The 19866-nt window shown below is 41.5% G+C and overlaps 1 protein-coding gene across 1 annotated transcript; it reads left to right on the forward strand.

Moving 5' to 3' along the window:
- The first annotated feature begins 9284 nt into the window (after positions 1-9284).
- Positions 9285-18236, forward strand: LOC113569252 (polyserase-2-like). Its single transcript, XM_081711627.1, has 10 exons — positions 9285-9387; positions 13215-13235; positions 13797-13971; positions 14176-14444; positions 15221-15363; positions 15456-15738; positions 16000-16171; positions 16295-16548; positions 16692-16789; positions 17777-18236. Exons 1-10 carry the CDS (start codon positions 9333-9335, stop codon positions 18137-18139), a joined length of 1833 nt encoding a protein of 610 aa, XP_081567753.1. The 5' UTR covers positions 9285-9332; the 3' UTR covers positions 18140-18236.
- Positions 18237-19866: the final 1630 nt, after the last annotated feature.

Genomic DNA, 19866 nt, shown 5'->3' on the forward strand with positions numbered 1-19866 from the left:
GTGCAATGAGACAGTTTAACCAGATGGAGTAAACCAGGAGGCCTGCGTGCCCATGGTATGATGAGAGAGAGATAGACACTGCTCACGAGGAGAGAGAGACAGACACCGCTGACTGACTGAGACTGACGATAAATTAGTCTGAGCTGTATACTTGGGAATAAATTATAGAGAGTTTTACAGAAGAATTCTATTTCTTGTTTTTCCCACCTCGTGAGATTTGTTGCGTGTTGCTTCATAGAAATAAAGTCACTAAGTAAACTAAGTGTAGTGCAGGTATACGTTTACCACAAAAGATTCAGTGCTCAACTGTGTGCAGCAACCAATGAGAAGACAATCCTGGGTTGTTCATTTTTTCCTGGATTGACACCATCAACTTTTTGCTAATGACGGTGTTTGAGGTAAACAAACCTCGTAAATATAATTGGTGGGCAGTAGAGAATTTGCCTTCGTTTTGTCCTCCAGGTGGGCGATCCAATAATAATGTAACGTCACAGGGAAACTATGCATAGACAGACCATAAACACGCCCCTGGGCTAGTTCCAGTTCTGGAGAGACAAAGAAGGCTGCTATTGACATATGCAGTGTCATATGGATGGTTACCCGGTATCTCTTTTTAATATTTTGTTATGAATTAATATATTAATATTCTGTTATGAATGAATATATATTCATTCATAACAAAATATATAAAAAGAGATACCAGGTAACTATAAAGACTTACATCCCAAATGTAATGTAAAATATGTTAAATTACACGATCATTGCTGTTGTTCCCTGTAACCATAAAAACTCACCCCTGCCTGCATGCCCAAAGTACGATGAGAGACAGATAGACACTGCTGACTGACTGATATTGATGTTCAATTTCTCTGAGCAGTATACAGGAATAATGAATAAATTACAGGTAGTTCATTGCACATTAAAAATGCACAATAGCATGTGATATATAAAATATTTTGGGCCATTGCTGACACTAGATCTGCCCAAGATCAATCATATCAAATTTAGTCCTTCACTCTGATGCCTAAAGGGCACTGCATTTATCGCCCCCAAACAGAGTCAGTCAGTGTTGGAGTAGAGTTACTCAAAACATGGTATTTCAGGTGCCCCCAAATTCAATAAGATCTCTTTTCCAAAATCCATTTCAGAGAACTTTGGTGGAAAATCTACATAATGCTTAGTAGCTTGCTAAGATGGCGGGCTACCTAGATATCTAGCCAAATTGTGTATTTGTGGTACTTTTTCATTTATATTACCAATGAACTAGTAATGCTAGTAAAACCAAGGTTTGTGCTAGTGTTGGACAACATTTAGCTAATGTAATCTTATATGGCTAACTAGCTAACAAATTTAAGGCAGCTCCAAATAAGGGAGATCAGTTCCCAGCTTCTTGCTTTGAGGCCATTCATACCAGACCCTTTTGCCAGGAAGCCAGGTGACCTGTATGTTATTAACTATAGGAAAGACACTGAGCTAAGACAGCTTGCCCTTTACACAGGCAAAATTGTACTCAAAAGGTATTATCTATGATGCATTCTATGACCATTTTAGGCCGTCACCTTAAAGTACCTTCACCGTAAGTTACCTTAAAGTATGTTCCACATGGGATCAAGGGTAAGGCACTTTATCCTCCACTCGCAAGAGGTACGTTGAGGTAACATTCTGGGAATGTCAAGAAAACATGCTAACTTGCCAATGACATAAAAACTTTAAGAAAATCATATAAAAACAATCTATTAATATTCTCAGAACATTCTAAAAACATTCCTAGATTGTTAAATTCCAGGAGGAAATAAGGTTGAGGTAACATTCTGTGAACATTTTTAAAAACATTCGGCATACATGAAGAAAACTGCACATTTTCACTTTTAGGGAACATTGCAAAGCAGCATTCCTACAACTAAAATGAAATGTTAGGGGAACATTCTAATAATGTTATTTTGTTAGCTGGGATTCACACTACACAAATCAATCCATCAAACAGTAAAAAACAATACATCAAAGTGTGAAAAATACATGTCTCTATACAAGTTTGGATGAGACACTGTGCCTTTTTGTGATTTGTTTTCCAAACAATTGTAATGTATCCTTATTGTTTCTGCTAATAGTGTGAGTTCTTGGTGTTAAATCCGTGTTTACTTTGACTTGTTTTATAGTGTAGTTGGCTTGTCTTTGTGCTGCAGAAACTGAATAGCTGCATCTCGTTGTTGAGGAATCTACACATTGTACCCTGGCATTTGTAGGCCTGGCTGTGTGCAACACTGCATGGCTCTTTCTAAGTTCACTGCCTTTACTCCTCCTGTGGCGCTGCTGTTTTGTGTCCACACTGGTACCATTTTCTTTTGTTTTTTATTTTCCCCTTTATTTCGTACTGGTTTATTTTCACGTGACACCACTGACATTAATTTATCCAGTTTAATTGTGTGTTGTTGGATTTTTTTTCATAATGTTTTGTATTACAGTATTACAGGAAGGACTTTACAGTTTTATGGCATTTAGCTGATGCTTTTACCCAAAGTGATTTTCACATCCACAGGGGTAAAGGTACCGTTACCCTAAGGTAGGTCACTCTGACATGACCAAGCTCATACTTGGCCAGATTCAGAGTCAACCTGGCTCCCTGAAACCATGAGAACACCTCATCCAAGGTGCACATGTGGTCTCTCCATGTACATGTATACACCACAGCATCATCAAAGTAGGCATCAAGACCCTCCACAATTAGCCAATACTGTACTTATTAGAAATTTAATCCAAAAGTTTTTTAATGTGAAAAATATAACTATATTGCAGAAAAACACTGGGGGTTGTAAAATCAGAAATTTCAGAAACACATTGTATAAGGGGAACCTACCAATAGCCCTTAAACAAATTGAGCTTTGTTACAAATTGCACCTTTCCTATGCAGTCTTCCATCCTGAGAAGAAGGAAAGAGTCAGCCTTAGTTAGCGAATTAACATTGCTGTAATCAGCACAAAAACAATAGGTTCCACCTTGCTCGAAAACTAGCAAACAAGGGGAACACCACAGACTGGAAGTAGGGACAATGAATGCATTTTCCATAAGATACCTGGCTTCTTTTTTCATGATTAAGTGCTTAGTTGGATTAGCGCGGTAAGCATTCTGTTTCACTGGTGTATTATCACCAATCTCATTGTCATGTTTGAGAACAGTGGTTTGAGAGGGTGTGTCAGAAAATAATATGGGATTTGTATCTACTAATTGTATAATATTGAGTTGGGCTGACTCAGACAGGTGGGTCAACATGGAGGGGAGCACTGTACGGGACTCACAATTGGACAAAGAATCAGTGGGAAGACATATGCTACCTAATGTTAGTCCATCAAGCTAAGGGGAATATTCTGCTGGGGAACACGACAGACGGCACAGGCATCAGAGGCACCACCAGAGACACAGCGTTTATGCAAATTAATGTGGCAAGACGGTGTCTTGCAATTGTATCACATAATCTGTGTCACTCTACTACATATAGACCTTTACACAAAGGGCAGAACCAGACAACAGCAACAACACCAGGACTTTATTTCCCTCCTGGAAGAATTGCTGAGCAGACTTCATATCATAATGAGATGCAATATTGTGAAGTATTAAGGGACCTGTGTGCATATACTATATACAAAAACTCACAGAATGTACTTACATGATCCAAAACCCACACAATCAATAATGACTTTCTCAAAGGGCTCCCCAAACACTGGGATGGGCTTTAGCAGAGCAGGTGGGATTACCTGGTTTGGTTTTCCTGCTATTTGGCAAACATGACAAGACAGACAATACTGTGACACACGTAGTCTGTAGGGCTTCAGAATGACAATGTCCTCCACTCGCATTCAGCATCAGACTCACAAGGGGTACTTTTTACATGATATCTCAACCATACTACTGAATGAATGTTTAAGTTAGCCTTGTTCACAACATCAAATAAACACTGGGACAACGTGCCATCATGCTGTTAAACATTAAAGAGCTCATCTCAGCCAAGGCTCAGTGAAAGCAGAACCCCAGTCATCACAGGGTTCTGCTTTTGGTTAAACAAGAACTGAAATCATCAGCTTACTTTCAGTGCACTTAATTATTGAGGGGCCAGTACACAAAAAAAGAGATAGATAGGTACTTTATATCAGTAATTTATAATCAGCAAATGTACAAGCCTGTGACCTTGTGTGACATCTTAAAACAGGCCAGATGCTTGTAGATAGCCGAGATTTATTTATAGCCGAATAATCAACCGATTGCCAACACGAAACAGGCAAGGAAAATAGCCAGATATATACAGCAGGGAATTGCTCAATACATGCTATAGAACAGCAATAATACTTCGCATGAAATAAAGGATATTCCCTTTATGGATAACTGAGCATGAATAGCATTCCTGACCCTGCCAGTAACCAAACTGGAACATAGGTAAATATTATAGAAGGGAACCCTAAGAATCCTAAGGTCTAAGCCCTGAACCAACACATCTGAACCACATCAGGTGTCAGACAAAGGGAGAACAGCCTCTAGAATAAACAATTGTGTAGAACCAGTCTCTCAGAATATGAACTGGGCATTGGTGCTCATCCAAAGGAGACAATGAAACATTCAAGTCTAAAACAATGGGTTCAATCAGAGCATCAAAAGGGGCCAGTAACGATGAAGAATCTCAGGGTGATGGCTGGAGGAATCTGTATTGCAAAACTTACAAAAGTGCTTTGTCATTTCCTCATAGAATACATCCTAGCCAGTACAGTAGGTTAGAATCCAAGATACCAAGAAACTAGAATGCTGTTAAAATACAGGGATTGGTGCTAATGCCTAAAAGTGCAAACTACATAAGTTCTCTCTCAGACATCAATCAGTGCAATAAACAATAAGTACTAGACCTTCAGTAAGTATAAGTACTAGAGCTTCAACACAGGAGCATCAGTGCAATACACAATACCCTGCAATAAGTACTGTAGTTTCAGTTAGTCAACATAGGAGCAGGGTCAGTGGTCATTTAAGTATTCTACAAATAGATAGGTCTTCAGTTTGCATTTGAAGACTGCTAGGGACTCTACTGTCCAGACAGTAAGGAGAAGTTTGTTCCACAATCTAGGAGCCAGGACAGAGAATAATCTTGATGCTTGTCTTCCATGAGACTTGAAGCATGGTACTTCAAGCCGAGCTGTACTTGAGGTCCAAAGTAATCGAGGTACGAATCGGGCTTTGACCATTGTCATCATGTATGGAGGGGCTGGTCCATTTTTAGCTTTGTAGGCAAGCATCAGAAGATTGAAGACCAGTCATGCTGCTTCATTCTGGACAAGTTGTACAGGTCTATTGGCTCTTATAGAAAGACCAGCAAGTAGTGGGTTGCAGTAGTCTAGCTTTGAAATTACAAGAGACCGCACAAGTACCTGGATAGCTTCCTGCGTGAGAAAGGGCTGAATCTTTCATATGTTACAAAGGAGAAACCTGCAAGACTGAGTCAGATTTGAAACATGATTTAAGAATGACCAAGAAAACGAGTATACAAAGAGAAGTGGACCTAATACTGAGACCGGGGGGACACCGGTGGAGAGTCTAAATAAGTTGCATGTGGATCCTCTCAATGTTACCTGATAGGGTCGTCCCTCCAGAAAACCTCAAACCATTTCCATGCAGAGCCACAAAGTCACACCAAGGCTGGAGAGAACATACAGAAAAATGTTGTAGTTTACTGTGTCAAAGGCTGCCGAAAAAAAGTCCAGAATAATCGAGACAGATGACGGTTTGGCAGCTTTAGCAGCATGAAAAGCTAGTTTGTGATTGAGCAGAAATTAATCTGCCAGAACAGCAGTGTCAACAACAGAGGTAACCATTTGTTCATTTAGATTAACGCTTTCTGGGACACAAGCCTTGAATTCCTACAAAAATACCAACTCCTTAAATTGGTCTACTTTCATCACCTTGTAGGCAGTAGAGCATCCCCCTAAGGAGTTTTGTCCTGAGCAAACTCTACATATGTTTGGCTGGAGGTTCTGGCTTTTGATTTTGCTTTTACAGAATCTTTGGTAGACAATGTACTTCTACATTAACACCTGTATGGCAACCTGTATGTTTGCCTATATTGCTGTCCCATTTTACCATAAAACTGTTTTGAGGCAGGACTCATAAGATTAAACTTAAAAATTCTTATTGATGTTGCACACTCAGCTTGTGATGAATATGGCTGGCAAGTATAAATAAAAGAACCTGTTAAAAAAAAAAAGGAGCATTGCGTGAATTTTAAATGCAAAAGGTAAATAAATTTAAGATTGTCTTGATATTTACTTCTCAGGTATATGTTATTATAAAGTGAAAGATACTGACAAGACGATCATGAACCTAGACACACAGGGCTTTATTAACCAAGGGGCTGGTCAAGATTGTTGTTGTCAGGAACTGCTCCCAGTCCCAATGCTCTCATGGTATGGCCCACCATGAGCTGTGGGAGTTTGTCTTTTCATTTGTGACCACGCCCATATTTGCACACCTGCACCGGCTTCTGTGTCTAATGTTTGTATGTATTTAAACCATTGCAGTAGAGTACAGAGTTGTCAGTCTTTGTTCATGTTTGGCTGTGTTCATGTTCGACTCACGGTAGTGTCACGTGTTATGTTTGTAACCTGTTGTCTGTGTTCACCTACCTGGTTTTCTGTGAGTGCTGATATGTTCATCAATCGTGTATATATAATAAATGTTTGTGTATGTCAAAAGAGCCTGTGTGTCCTGCTCCTCACCCTGTGGCACTTGGGCCATTACAGTTGTCAACAGACAGGCAAAGATCAGAACCATGATGTGAATCAAACAATAACGTACATAAGGGAGAGGCAGAGATGAAGTCCAAAAATCAGTACAATAACTTCTCAATTTGACTTTCACTAGTTTTTACTGATGTACATTTATGTTTTAATTTTAGCATAACATATTCAATTTGACAATATATGGACCCGGGAGTTAACAAATTGACTGAACAATACAGTGACACATTTTTTAATAGGTCAGTAGTACAGAAACTGTCACGATTAGTCCCTCCCATCGTCCATGTTTTCCCTATCTTGTGTATTTCAGTTCCATTCCATAGTTTCATTTTCTCCGCCCCTCATTTGATTGCTTACGCCTGTCCCTCGTTTCTACCTTGTTGAGTTCATGTATTTAAACCCTGTCGTGTTGCCTGTATCTGTGCTGTTCATTGTGTTTATTTGTTTGGTGAATGCCTTCAAAGCCCGTATATGCATGTATTTAGTTTGTACTCAGTGCCTTTGTGTTTCCTAATCTTTGTTATAGCCTGTTTCCCGTTTGTCTTCGTGCACTTTGTTTGATCATGTATTGCGATACTCTCCGTGTTGGCTCTATGACCCTAGACTGCTATAACGACTATGACTCTGGATTTGCCCTTAATAAATCTCGCTCTTCTGTGCACATGCGTCTGCCTCTTCACCGCTTATCGTTACAGTAACACCGATTTCAGCAGTCCTCCTCCTTGTGTAAAGTAAAACACACCAGACCCTAATAGTTTGTTCTATCTTATGTACATTTATACTTACCTATTTATTAATAAAACAGTCTGTGTTCCCCAAGGATCAAGCGCATGATCTTAGGCTTACTAGCACCTTTCACTACCTGTTCTACAAGTGATGTACAGAAGCCTCTCAGACTCTCTATAATTAGACTCTACAACAGAATGTCCTTGTAATTGTTGCCAGTCATATTTCTACTCATAGTCACAGAGGATTCTTCCTCATATCATCTCGGCATTTTTTTTGGCGTTGTTCTCAGGTTGCTCAAGTTTTCCTGACATTTTTTAAACTCACATACAAATGACAATGAATTAGGTGCAGGTGTGTGCCAACAAGTAGGCGTGGTTACAAATATGGCAAGTCACAATAAACAATGAGGAACTCCCAATGCACGTGGCAGGCTGTACCATGTGATCAGTAGGACGGGGATCATTCAGTAACAGGCACACAGTAGCATGTGTAAATGACATATTAAATAAATACATTTTAATTTGTTATTTCTAATTCAGAAAAAGGAGTACATTATTTCTTTGGCAACTCTTCACTTTCCACTTCTTCCTTTCAAGATAACTTTTATATTTTATTTGACTTGCTTTTAAAAGTAATTAATGGACTATTAATAAAATCAGTGCTGTCTGGGTTTTAGGTCATCCTCAGACCTCAACATCATTTCTCAGACATCAGACAAAACATCATTGTTCCTCACACTAAAAGTCTTTGGGTCTCATTAAAAATACTGTCAAATTTTAAGTCTCATCCACTGGACTGTAGTAAAATTGGCTCAGTGCTCTACAGCTGCAGTATCAGGTGACAAAGCTTGAGACTAAAAAGACATGAGGTGACAGTCTAACAATCCATAAAAGGTCCTTAACTACACCATTGGACAATGCGGAGCTAATGAAGTTTATTGGTAATTAATGGAGAATGTAGAGGTAAGTGAGGCTGTATAAGGATAGTTCTTTGCATTCCATTAAGATAGGCCAACTTGTTTGTTTAAAAAACATTTAAGAGATTAAAGAGTTAAGAGTTAAAGGCTTAACTGTTTAGAAAATAGACTTCAGTGTGCACATAAACTGGCATTTCAGGCACCAAAAATTGTTGCTCACCACTGAACCTGAGGGACCCCAGGGGCAGAAATGGAATCATTGGGTCAGTTCTGACTAAATGACAAGTATGACTCAAATAGTAAAGACTGTTTGTTTACTTAACCATGTGGGAAAATGGGGTGGTTGGTTTTATAGTGTGCAAAATCACTGAAAAATAATTTATAGCCAGTGTTATTGCACATGGATGAAATTCAGGACCTAAAATCACATGGATGCAAAAATAACAAATGAGAATCTTCCTTTAACCAATTTAAGTCACATAATTTGCCATTTGCACATAAACAGCAATGTACTGTGACGCTATGGCAAAAGAATGTTCTTTGATTTTGAGTCCAGTGATGGGAAGAATCAGGGAGAACTTGTTTGATTATTTCATTACTGTTGTGTCTGCTCTCTTGGCAGTCCGGTGGTAAGGAATTTTAACCTTTTATTAGTTTTGATATATAAATAAATATATAAATGGAATATGATGCTAAAACATCATTAAGATATTCCCAAAAATAGACAAAAATGTTTAGAAACAGTTATTTAGTCCGAGAGAGAGAGAGAGAGAGAGAGAGAGAGAGAGAGAGAGAGAGAGAGAGAGAGAGAGAGAGAGAGAGAGAGAGAGAGAGAGAGAGAGTAGCTGTGGAGAGGAGGGTTTTTACAGGTGTACGTAAGGAGTCAGTGATGTAAGTGACAAACTTCAGTCAAAGTGACAATGGTGATGTTCAGGACACTCTTTGTGGGGTTTCTACTCAGCTTCCTACCCAAAGGTAAGTTTATAAACATCACTACACTTTTGAATGTTTATTTACCTGCTCTCAAACATGACTGAATGTAGAACTCACCTAACCAGTTTGAATGCAAACAAAGATGAGTTCTTGAGTTTATTATTGGTAATGTCAGATATAAGCTGACATATGCAAGGTGTCAACTTAAACTACATATTGGTCTTATTCTCAGCAGCACATCTAATGTTGTCAAATCCACATTCAGAAATATTATAATGCCTGACTATGAAAAAACACACTGAGCTCACTGGTCATTTTGCTTACCTTTCAAATAGAAACCATGTGAAGTAGACATTCTGTACGTAAGAGCATAATTGAAAATGAATGTAGAAAAAAAATTCCTAAAAAATTTGGATTGTCAAAAAATGAATGAGTAAAATTTTAAAAGGGAACTTTATCCACTGTAGTCTATTTCATAAATTAATGAGGTCAGGGAACCTTTAACTTTGTGATTAAATTCAATTGCAATTTATTCTTATTGGCCACAGTTTCATGAATGATTATTCACTTCTCTAACAAATTTCACTGGAAAGTTTTATTAAAGTTACACCAGCATAAATGCTAATCACCCTCCCTCCCCCTTCCCACATAGGTGAGAACTGCTGTCACTCTAAGACAATGGCACTGCAATGGCCAATAGAAATCAATATAAAATAGAAAAGGGGGGTCTAATGCTCTATTCAGGAACACTTTTACGTCAGTAACATGCATTTTCAGTTAACCAAAGCTTACGAAGGAACCAAATGCGATTTTATGCACAGAAGTGAGCACGCAAATAAAAAAACTTTACTAACACTCTATATACCATTTAAACATCTCACGCAGTTGCTTTGATTGTAATTGAATTTATGACAAAATCTGAACTTCTTATACCTGAAGAATGTTTTAAAAGGCCACTTAAATGGGCAGGCACGTTGTTGTGGAAATTTACCCGAAAAATACAGTGTCTTCAGTGTGCGATTTCTGGCAAACATGCATGTAGATGGCTCAAAAATAAGTAATCAGGTACTTGTATTAGTCCCAAGAAGTGTTATGTTGATAAATGTACTGTACTTAAATTACTTTTATTAACATCAAATATTCTTAGAGTATGCTAGTTTGGGCCCACTGGCGGGCCCGCTAGGGGGTGTTGGTGCAGTACCTGGTTAAGTCGCTTGGCCTGCTTTATGTAAGCCAAAGCTTTTGTGGTCCGTCCAAACCAGGAAGGGGCGTTTTGCCCCCTCCAGCCAGTGCCTCCATTCCTCGAGCGCAAGCTTGACCGCCAGTAATTCGCAGTCGCACCCGTCGTAGTTCCGTTCTGCTGGGGACAGACATCAAGACAAGTAGGCACAGCAATACAGTTTCTTGTCCTCTCCAGACCATTGGGAAAGAACTGCACCAATGCCAACCTCAGATGCATCCACCTTGATGACAAATGGAAGCGCAGCATGAGGGAGCTGCAGCATAGGGGCCTTGATCAGACGGTGACATGTTCGTCTACCGTTTGTCTGTATATTAGGACGTCGTCCAAGTAGACAAACATGCATCCATCAAGGGCTTCTCTTAGGACCTCGATGTACCGCTGGAAGACGGCAAGTGCGTTCATCAACCTAAATTGCATAACCAGGTATTTGTAGTGTCCAGAGGGCGTGATGAACGCCGTCTTCCATTCGTCTCCCTCTCGGATTCTGACTAGGTTGTAGGCGATGTGCAGGTCCAATTTGGTAAAAATGGAGGCCTGCTGCAGCACCTCAAATGCTGTGGTCATGAGGGGCAACAGATAACAGTCCTTGACAGTCACCTTGTTAAGGCACCAGTAGCCTATACAGGGGCATAACCCACTGTCTTCCCGAGAAAACAAAAAATAAAACACACCAGCCAGGGAGGCAGATGGCCGGATGAATCCTAGGGCTAAGGCTTCCGGGATATATTCCTGCATTGCCTGACATTCAGGCCCTGAAAGGGAGAACAAGTGGGAAGTTTGGCCTTCTGTCTGCCAAATGCTTCCCTAAGGTCAGGAGGCAGATCCAGACCGTTGGGATTGCGGCCAGCCCCAGACCAGGGTTTGGGTGGCTGCAGGCAGGAGGTCTGACACGTTAAACCACATGACAGCACCAACTAGCTCAGCCAGTCTACTTTGGGAAAGGCAGGTGTGTCCGAGCTGCATTGGATCCAGACTCCCCCTGTATGTCATGCACATAAACAGGGTGCACGGAGCTCCACAAAAGCCTCGACTCTTCTCTGGTCCCCGTGTTCTGCGCCTCTGCCGCATGCGATTTTCAACATGCAAGACCAGATCGATCAGGTCATCAAGAAGCAGGAGTATCACGGTGGACCAGTTCGTCTTTAAGGTCCTCGCTGAGGAAAAGGAAAGCAGGGTTCCATCCACTCTTGGCCACCACAGTGCGGCATTCATAATGAGCCACTGCTCTTTTCCTCTGACATACATTAAAGATGGTTGAAAGTCTACTTAACGGCAGCAGCGAATTCTGCTGCAGTGGAGCTTACATCAGTTTGGTGCTCCCAGGGGTGGCCTGTGCCAGAGCCCACCCAGTCAGAAGGCAGATGATGTACATCACCTTTGCTCACTCTGTGGAGAACCGAGATGGCTGCTGCTCGGAAGCCAGTGAGCATTGACGGAGGAACCCCCTACAACCTCCTGCCTCACCGGTATAGCACTCAGGGGCACGTAGCAATGGCTCCAAACGGGAGGTGGGCAGGATTTGGGCTGGCTCTGCTGCTGCTGCAGCCCCAGCTGCCTCCTAACTAGGGGCAGCCAAAGGCACTGGTGTTCATGTCAGGAAGTCTGTCAGGGCCTGCACCTGAGAGAGGGTCTGTTGCCAGGCCTGCTCACACTGACCAACAGTCACCGCTTGATTAGTCAGCCACCTTTACTTGTTCCAGCTCTAACGGTTGAGCTGGGTCTTTCCATAAGGTGGGCTCAAACCCAGGTCAACTAGGTGATGACACCAACAGCCTACTGGATCAGCAACCACGCTCTAACAATGGTGGGCCCGTGTGCAGAACAATTAGATCTTGGATCAGGTAAAACAAAAGGAAAAAACTATACAGCACACCGAGCATGGAAAAAGTAAGAACAAAGGATGCCACAGGAAGAAACAGCAACCCTGATGCACTGGGGAAAACCAAACTAAAACTTCCCAAACAAAATCAGAAAATGGGGAGGAACTTGAATGGCTAAGGGAAGCCTCAGGAGAGAGACAGACTTGAAAGGGAAAACTGGAAAGGGGACATATTAAAAACACAAACACCCTCACAGACAAGAAGTGAGGTGTAGCACAAGAGCTCACAAACCTCAATACCTGAAGTTACCAGCTAGGCACTTGGCTCAGAACCTTGGCAAAGAGCCAGCACTGAATGACTGCGTCACTGGGCTTATATAAGGCCTACCCCAGTTGTTGGATGTTAAGCCTGATTAGTGGTGTGCCTGACTCGAGGCCTCCCTCTGGTGGCCAGACGGGGCCCTGGCCTGGCACCAACCTTTACGAAGGTGTAGTCTATCTATGTTCACTACAATTACATATACCTAATAAAAATAAGCACCTTTTATGTATCTTAGAGAACAAATATGTCATTGAGAACCTCTGAACTGCACTGGAAGTGTTCATTCTATATGAGTACTTGAGCTGAAATGTGACCAAAAACGTTATTTTTCCAAGAACAATAGAAAACATACCCTGGAAAAATGATTTATTATTTATTAAATATTCTCACATACATTGTTTCATCCTTGCATAATCCTGCTTGAGTAAACAGCCAAATAAATTTTAAAAAATGTTAACTTCATGGGACATTGTTTTGTGTTCCAGGGTGTGACTCACAGCTGAATGGTAAGTTAAGTTTTATTTTCTGAAATAAAATAAATAAATAAAAATGCTGTAATAGACTTTATAATAGATGGTACAGCATTCAGTAAATAAAGTCTGGAGAGAAAGAGAGGCAGGTAAAAGCAACATATTCAATATGCAAAATGTAACCATGAAAGCAAACCCAGCGAAGGTGTATGACAATGTATGGGCACAACCACATTAACTGCACTGACAGAAGGTTGAACTTCTAAAAGCAAACAAATACACAGTAACACAAACTATGAACAGCTACTTACCAATCAGTAACACAATTTGTTATTATGCATCCATAAACACAAGTTTATAGATAGATAAACTAATAAGGCTAATGCTACTGCAGTTAGATGCTAATTGTGATGCTAATGTTTATGCAAACTAGCTATTACATTATCTAACTCCAAGATAAGGGTACTGTGGTCCTAGTATATCGTAAACGAGAGAGAGAGAGAGAGAGAGAGAGAGAGAGAGAGAGAGAGAGAGAGAGAGAGAGAGAGAGAGAGAGGTCAAAACTGGACAACAGTTTTTCTGTTATTTCTTCCTTAGTGTGTGGTGTGGCTAATTTGAACAACAAGATAGTGGGAGGACAGAATGCTACTGCAGGTTCTTGGCCTTGGCAAGTCAGCATTCGTCTCACTGACTATAATTTCCATTTCTGCGGTGGATCCCTCATCAACAGTGGCTGGGTTCTGACAGCGGCACACTGCTTTGCAAATACCAAGTAAGACACACATTATGCAGCTCACAACACAACAAACAATGAAATAAACATAAACATGACAATGAAACATCCATAACATAAACTCACCAAACATAGAACACTTTATGCAGTGCAGCTCACAATTCATAATTCACAAAACATGACTGTAATGTAACCGTAAAATCAGTTGAAGGTGATACAAGAATGTTTCTACTAATTTTTCAGATATACTGCTTCTCAAGTTACTGTGTATCTGGGTACAGAGACTCTGCATGGAACCAACATGAATCAGGTGTTCAGATCTGTCACAAGTGTGACCATACACCCCAACTATGATGCAAATACCGTGAACAATGACCTGGCCCTGCTTCAGCTGTCTTCCACAGTGACCTTCACCCCCTACATCACTCCTATCTGTCTGGCTGCCTCTGGTAGCACCTTCTTCAATGGAACCCTGTCCTGGGTCACTGGCTGGGGGAACATCGCCACTGGGGGTGAGAAACAGTAAAGGTTGTCTAATTAAGCTCCAAGTGTAAACTATCAAACTCATCAAGCTGAGAGTACTGATGTGGGATCAGTATAGGTGCATCAGTTCCATCCTGATGAACAGACACTGATGGACTGATCCTAAATCTTATATCCACATACAGTCCTGTCTGTTATGGAAGTTCACTAATAGGACATTATGAAATGAACAATGAAAAGGAGCCTCTCTTGCTTTCTTTTGCCATGACAAGCCATAACTATTACATAAAACAACTGAGCCTAATATTTACATTATATTACATCAGCATACACTCTTATCCAGAGTGACTTACATATATTTAATCTGTATGATAATGTGTGTGCAACCTGGGCATTGACCCTGAGTTCTTTGTTTAACTTGAACCTGCTCTACCAAGAGACTCTACCAAGAGATAAATTATATAATACAAATTGATTTTACAGTTGTCAGCATTATAAATATAGATAGGTACTTTTGGTTTATGAAGATTTTCTGGATGAAGTGTGCTACTATTAACACTAACTGGGTAGACAGTCTCTAACCTCTGTGAGAGGCTTCAGGAAGCACTTTAGTCTGATTAGGAAAGACTGTTATAAAAAGCAGGATAAGACTACTTGTGTAAGAGAAGTATTATTTTATTTGCTTTTACACTATGATTCTTCAGTATGATATGGCAGGGTTTCTAGTATTAGTAATTAGAGCACATGGAATAAAACACTGCTACCAATTTCCATGATATCCAATTTAATGTTTAATGTGTTACAGCAAGTCTTCCATCTCCTGGGTACCTACAGGAAGTACAAGTCCCAATTATTGGAAACAGGCAATGTTTCTGCTTATATGGTGGAGGAATCACAGGAAACATGATTTGTGCTGGAGCTTTACCAGGAAACAAAGACCCCTGTAATGTAATGTTACCTTATTCTGCTTGATTTTAGTACTTTTTCTGTTTAACAACGTGTTCATTTGGAGAACATGAAAATCTCACTGCACTACACAGGGTGATTCTGGAGGTGCACTAGTCATCAAACAAGGTTCTATTTGGATCCAGGCTGGGATTGTGAGCTTTGGTAAAGATCAAGGCTGTGCTCAGGCAAATGACCCTGGTGCATTCACCAGAGTGTCTCAGTACCAGAACTGGATCAACCAGGTGATCACCAGCAACCAGCCAGGCTTCGTCACGTACACGTCCAGTGGCACCAACGCAGACCTGAATGTGTCCTGCAGTAACCTGCCTCCTGCCACCACTGTTGTGACCACAACCACCATGACCACCGCTCCACGTAAGACCGTCCACAACACACAATCAAAACTAAGGCTTTTATCAGTAGCAGTGTGGCATATTTTGCCTGTGGAGTGCAGAGTATATGCAAGATACAACCTGTGGCTGTGGATCCTGTCACTGTTATTGTCACCACTACAAGTACTACAAACATTACCACAACTGCCCACATTACCACTACTGTTGCTACAAGTACTGCTTCATGGATGAACTACACTCTCCTGTCAGTCTTCAGTTGCCTTCATTTCTTCTCTTTCTGCAGCTGTGGTATGTGGCAATGCCAACCTGAATGACCTTTCGGGAGCGGGCACTGGCTTGGCGTCTGCTGGCATGTGGCCGTGGATGGCAAGTGTTCAGCGTAATGGTACCCATGTCTGCGGAGGAACGCTGATCGCTGCCCAGTTTGTCATGAGCTCTGCTGACTGCTTCTCTGGGTAAAAGTCATGGGCAGATAATACCAAACAATTAACAAACAAATGCCACAGTCAGTGGTCAGGACCACATCAACACACATGGGCAGCAGCTCTGAGCTTTGATAAGTCTGCATTTCTCTCCAGCTCCACCAACGCTTCTGACTGGACGGTAATCCTGGGCCGCCTCATGCAGAACGGCAGCAACTCCAACGAGGTGTCCATCAAAGTGGCAAACATCACGTTCAGCAACACTTCACAAAACAACATAGCAGTGCTGCAGCTGACCGTTAAACCAACGCTGTCCAACTACATCCAGCCCATATGTGTGGACCAGGGCAGCAACAACTTTGCTGTGAACACTCAGTGCTGGACAGCTGGCTGGGGCTCAGGAGGAGGAGGTACAGGGTGGGTGGGTGGGTGTGTGCACGCAGGTGTGTGTGGGTGAGAGAAATAAATAACTTCCATATAATTAGCAATTAACTAAAGAATGTTTGTTCATTTCCAAATAATTTAAGTCTCTTTGTTTTCTTTCTTGCTGTAGCTCAACAAACTCTTCAGCAAATCAACACTTCTATCGTGAGCTGTGATAGTGCATCTGCATCTACCAGCATCTGCACACCAGCCTTTCCACTAGAACAGGTCTCTAACCTAAATAACATTCTTTTTATTTTTAAAACAGTTTATATTGAGATCTTATAAGGGGTTTACCAACAGGGTCTAAGCATTGTGATATTTAGGTCTTGCTTTCCAGGAAAACACAAATCAAGTTTAATTTTAAGATGTAAATGTTTCTACAACTTGAGGTTTAAGGGGCTTATACAAGGGCCCAACTGTGGGGCTTGAACTGCCAATCTTCTAATTACAAATCAAGCACCTTAACCACTGAGCTGCCAGCATCTCCTGGGGATAGTTTTATAGTGTGTAACATGGACCGATAATAAGGCAGACAGTCCAGGGTCACATTACCAACATGCACAGCTCCAGGAAACATGATAGAACAGAAAGTAACACAAAATCCAGGAAAATAACTGAACAAGCTAAATAAAAATGTACAACATGGAAGAGAGAGAGAACATGATATAGGCTAGGACAGAGCCAAGGCAGGGACCAACAATGACCAGCGACAAGACTAGTGAAACACAGGATATAAATACACAGGGTAATGAGGGCTAAGTAGCGGGAAACAAGAAACAAGTGAAACTAATGAAACAGCGAAACCCAAAACAAGGACCAGAACAGGAACGGATAAAATGAAACAAGGACATGAGACAGGAAACCACTGACAGTGTTTGATTTTACTTAACAATAAATTATTCTAAATAACAAGGAATACCTGTGACACAGGATTTGGATGTTTATTCCACTAATGAAAATTGCTCAGACCTCTTTACCCAGAAGAGACATAGATGTTTTTATCTGGTACCTAGTACACACTGTTCTATTTCATTTACCCAGCAAATGAAAAACACATTTCCTCTACAAGGACCACAGAAATAAAAATAAATGCTCTTTGGAATAAAGCTTATAAAATGTGCTCCAAAACCAGTTTGTTTATGCAAAGTCAATCTGTGTGTGGTAATCTGTCCTGTAATTATTATCTCTTTTGTCGGACTCTCTCCCTCTCAGAGTGAAAGAGGAGGACCTCTGATGTGTAAGGTTGGGGCGTCGTGGTTCCAGGCAGCGGTTCTGACTTTGCTCACTAGCACAGCCAACAGCACTAGCACCAACCCCAACATCACCAACTCCAGCTCCAACAGAAGCCTGCAGGTGGATGTGGTTACTCAGAAGTCAAGCATAATGACTTTCTCTAAAACTTCAGACTTCACCCCATTCCTGCTGAAGACGGTGGGCTCCCTCCAAAACATCACATCTGTTACGACTACTATGGCCACCACTACCAAGCCCAGTAATGGTGCAGCCCATCTGTTCCTCTCTGTTACATCAGTCATCCTACTCTCACTTCCTGCCATCATCCACATGTTGGGTTAAGAGCAAGAGCCTTTTAGCACACATGTGTACACTCAAAGTAAAGTCATGTAAATAAAGCATCAACCCTTACTTTTGTTAGTATAGAGCTTAGCTCAGGGACTAAAACATGATTATTTATAATATCTCTATTTTTGACTGTTCAAATAAATCTATATAATATATTGAAACATGTTTTGCTGTTTGTGTTTAATTTGGCAGGCTCCGGTGCCGCTGCCTTTTTACCTTCCCGAGGTTTAGGCGTAAGCGCATACGCTCTGGTGCTCCTCGTCCTCGGGGGAGGAGTTTCCTCCTCTGTCGACGACACAGCCTCTCTAATAGTCACCCGAGGCTACTTGCTTGCCCCAGAGCGACTTGCCCTGGGCGGAGCCTTAGGTGCTGGCGTTTCGTCACCCTCAGAGCCTGTGACATCAGTCTGGGAGGAGGGATCCCCCTGAGGTACCAACTCCACCTCCATTGACGGGTCCTCCTCACGATTGGACCCCTGGTCCGACTCCAGAGTGATGTCACTGCGCTCCCCTCACTCTCCATACTCTGAATAGCCCTCTGTAAGGTCCATGCAGGACCCTACAGATTCCACCTCTGAGTACTGGTCCTTGTATTTAGGTTGGTTTCCGTAGTACCCAGCGGGTCCCTCCTCTGTTGTGATCCCATGGAGCAAAGCCAGGATGAGTGATGGTCTCACCGTGGTAAGGGAGAAGTCCGCGGTGTCCAACTCCGAGGACTGGAAATCATTATACCAGTCATTATGGTCAGACATAGTCCCGTGTGACTGCTCCACTTCCGCTCCCGTACCACGCTCTCCTATAGCGGGAGAACACGAAGGGCTTGTGTCGCTTCCCTTCTTCTTGCCCTTCTCGGGCATCCTTCTTTGGTCGGTGTTTCTGTGACGTTACGAGGAGAGGCAGGATGCAGGGACGAGGCATGATGAAACAGACGTTTTACTTGACATATAACACTAAGACATAGCATTCATTACTTACACACTACTTGGGTCAAACACAGACAAACTCAACGATAAGACAAGAGACTTATCTACACGCATGACAATTACACACAACAAGGATCAGGTGAATGACATGAGAGGGCGTGGCACTACAGACACACGCACGAAGACGTGTGAGGAGGGGGCGGGGCCATAACGTGACACTAGTGAATTTGGTATAAAAAAAAGAAAATGGTCCAATTTTTCATGAAGATTAACTGTTATCTGCTACAACAGGCAAGTGCATAACTAGTGAAAGTGTCCTTAACAGGATGGAATTGTGGTATACAAACAGATGAGAGATCAGTCCAGGAGGGACAGAGAGAGGGAGAGAGGTGTGTCTTAGGTACTGATTAGAGCAAGAGGTGTATACGCAGGTATATGTAAGGAAGTTGTGATGTGAGGGATGGTGTTACCTCAGTCAAAGTGACGATGGTGATGTTCAGGACACTCTGTGTGGGGTTTCTACTCAGCTTCCTACCCAAAGGTAAGTTTATAAACATCACTACACTTTTGAATGTTTTTTTACCTGCTCGCTAAGCCAAAGTAGACCTCAGACATGACTGTAATTATTACTCACCTAAAAAGTTTAAATGCAAACACAAGTTTGAATTTATTATTGGTAATGTCAGATATAAGACGACATATGCGAGGTGTCAAGTTAAACTGCAAATTGCTCTTATTCTCAGCAACACATCTAATGTTTGTGAGTTTATTCATTTAAAAAAAACAGAATCCATGGAAT

This window comes from Electrophorus electricus, chromosome 3 (genome assembly GCF_041902795.1).
Source record: "Electrophorus electricus isolate QZ-2024a chromosome 3, ASM4190279v1, whole genome shotgun sequence".
NCBI classification, from domain to species: domain Eukaryota; kingdom Metazoa; phylum Chordata; class Actinopteri; order Gymnotiformes; family Gymnotidae; genus Electrophorus; species Electrophorus electricus.

Bases quoted from the DNA above. Each gene is read 5' to 3' on its own strand.
- LOC113569252 (XM_081711627.1), top strand. From the start codon at position 9,333: ATGGTGATGTTCAGGACACTCTTTGTGGGGTTTCTACTCAGCTTCCTA. The intron at 9,388-13,214 runs GTAAGTTTATAA...TTTGTGTTCCAG, and splicing joins ACTCAGCTTCCTACCCAAAG to GGTGTGACTCACAGCTGAAT. The intron at 15,739-15,999 runs GTAAGACCGTCC...CTCTTTCTGCAG, and splicing joins CACCATGACCACCGCTCCAC to CTGTGGTATGTGGCAATGCC.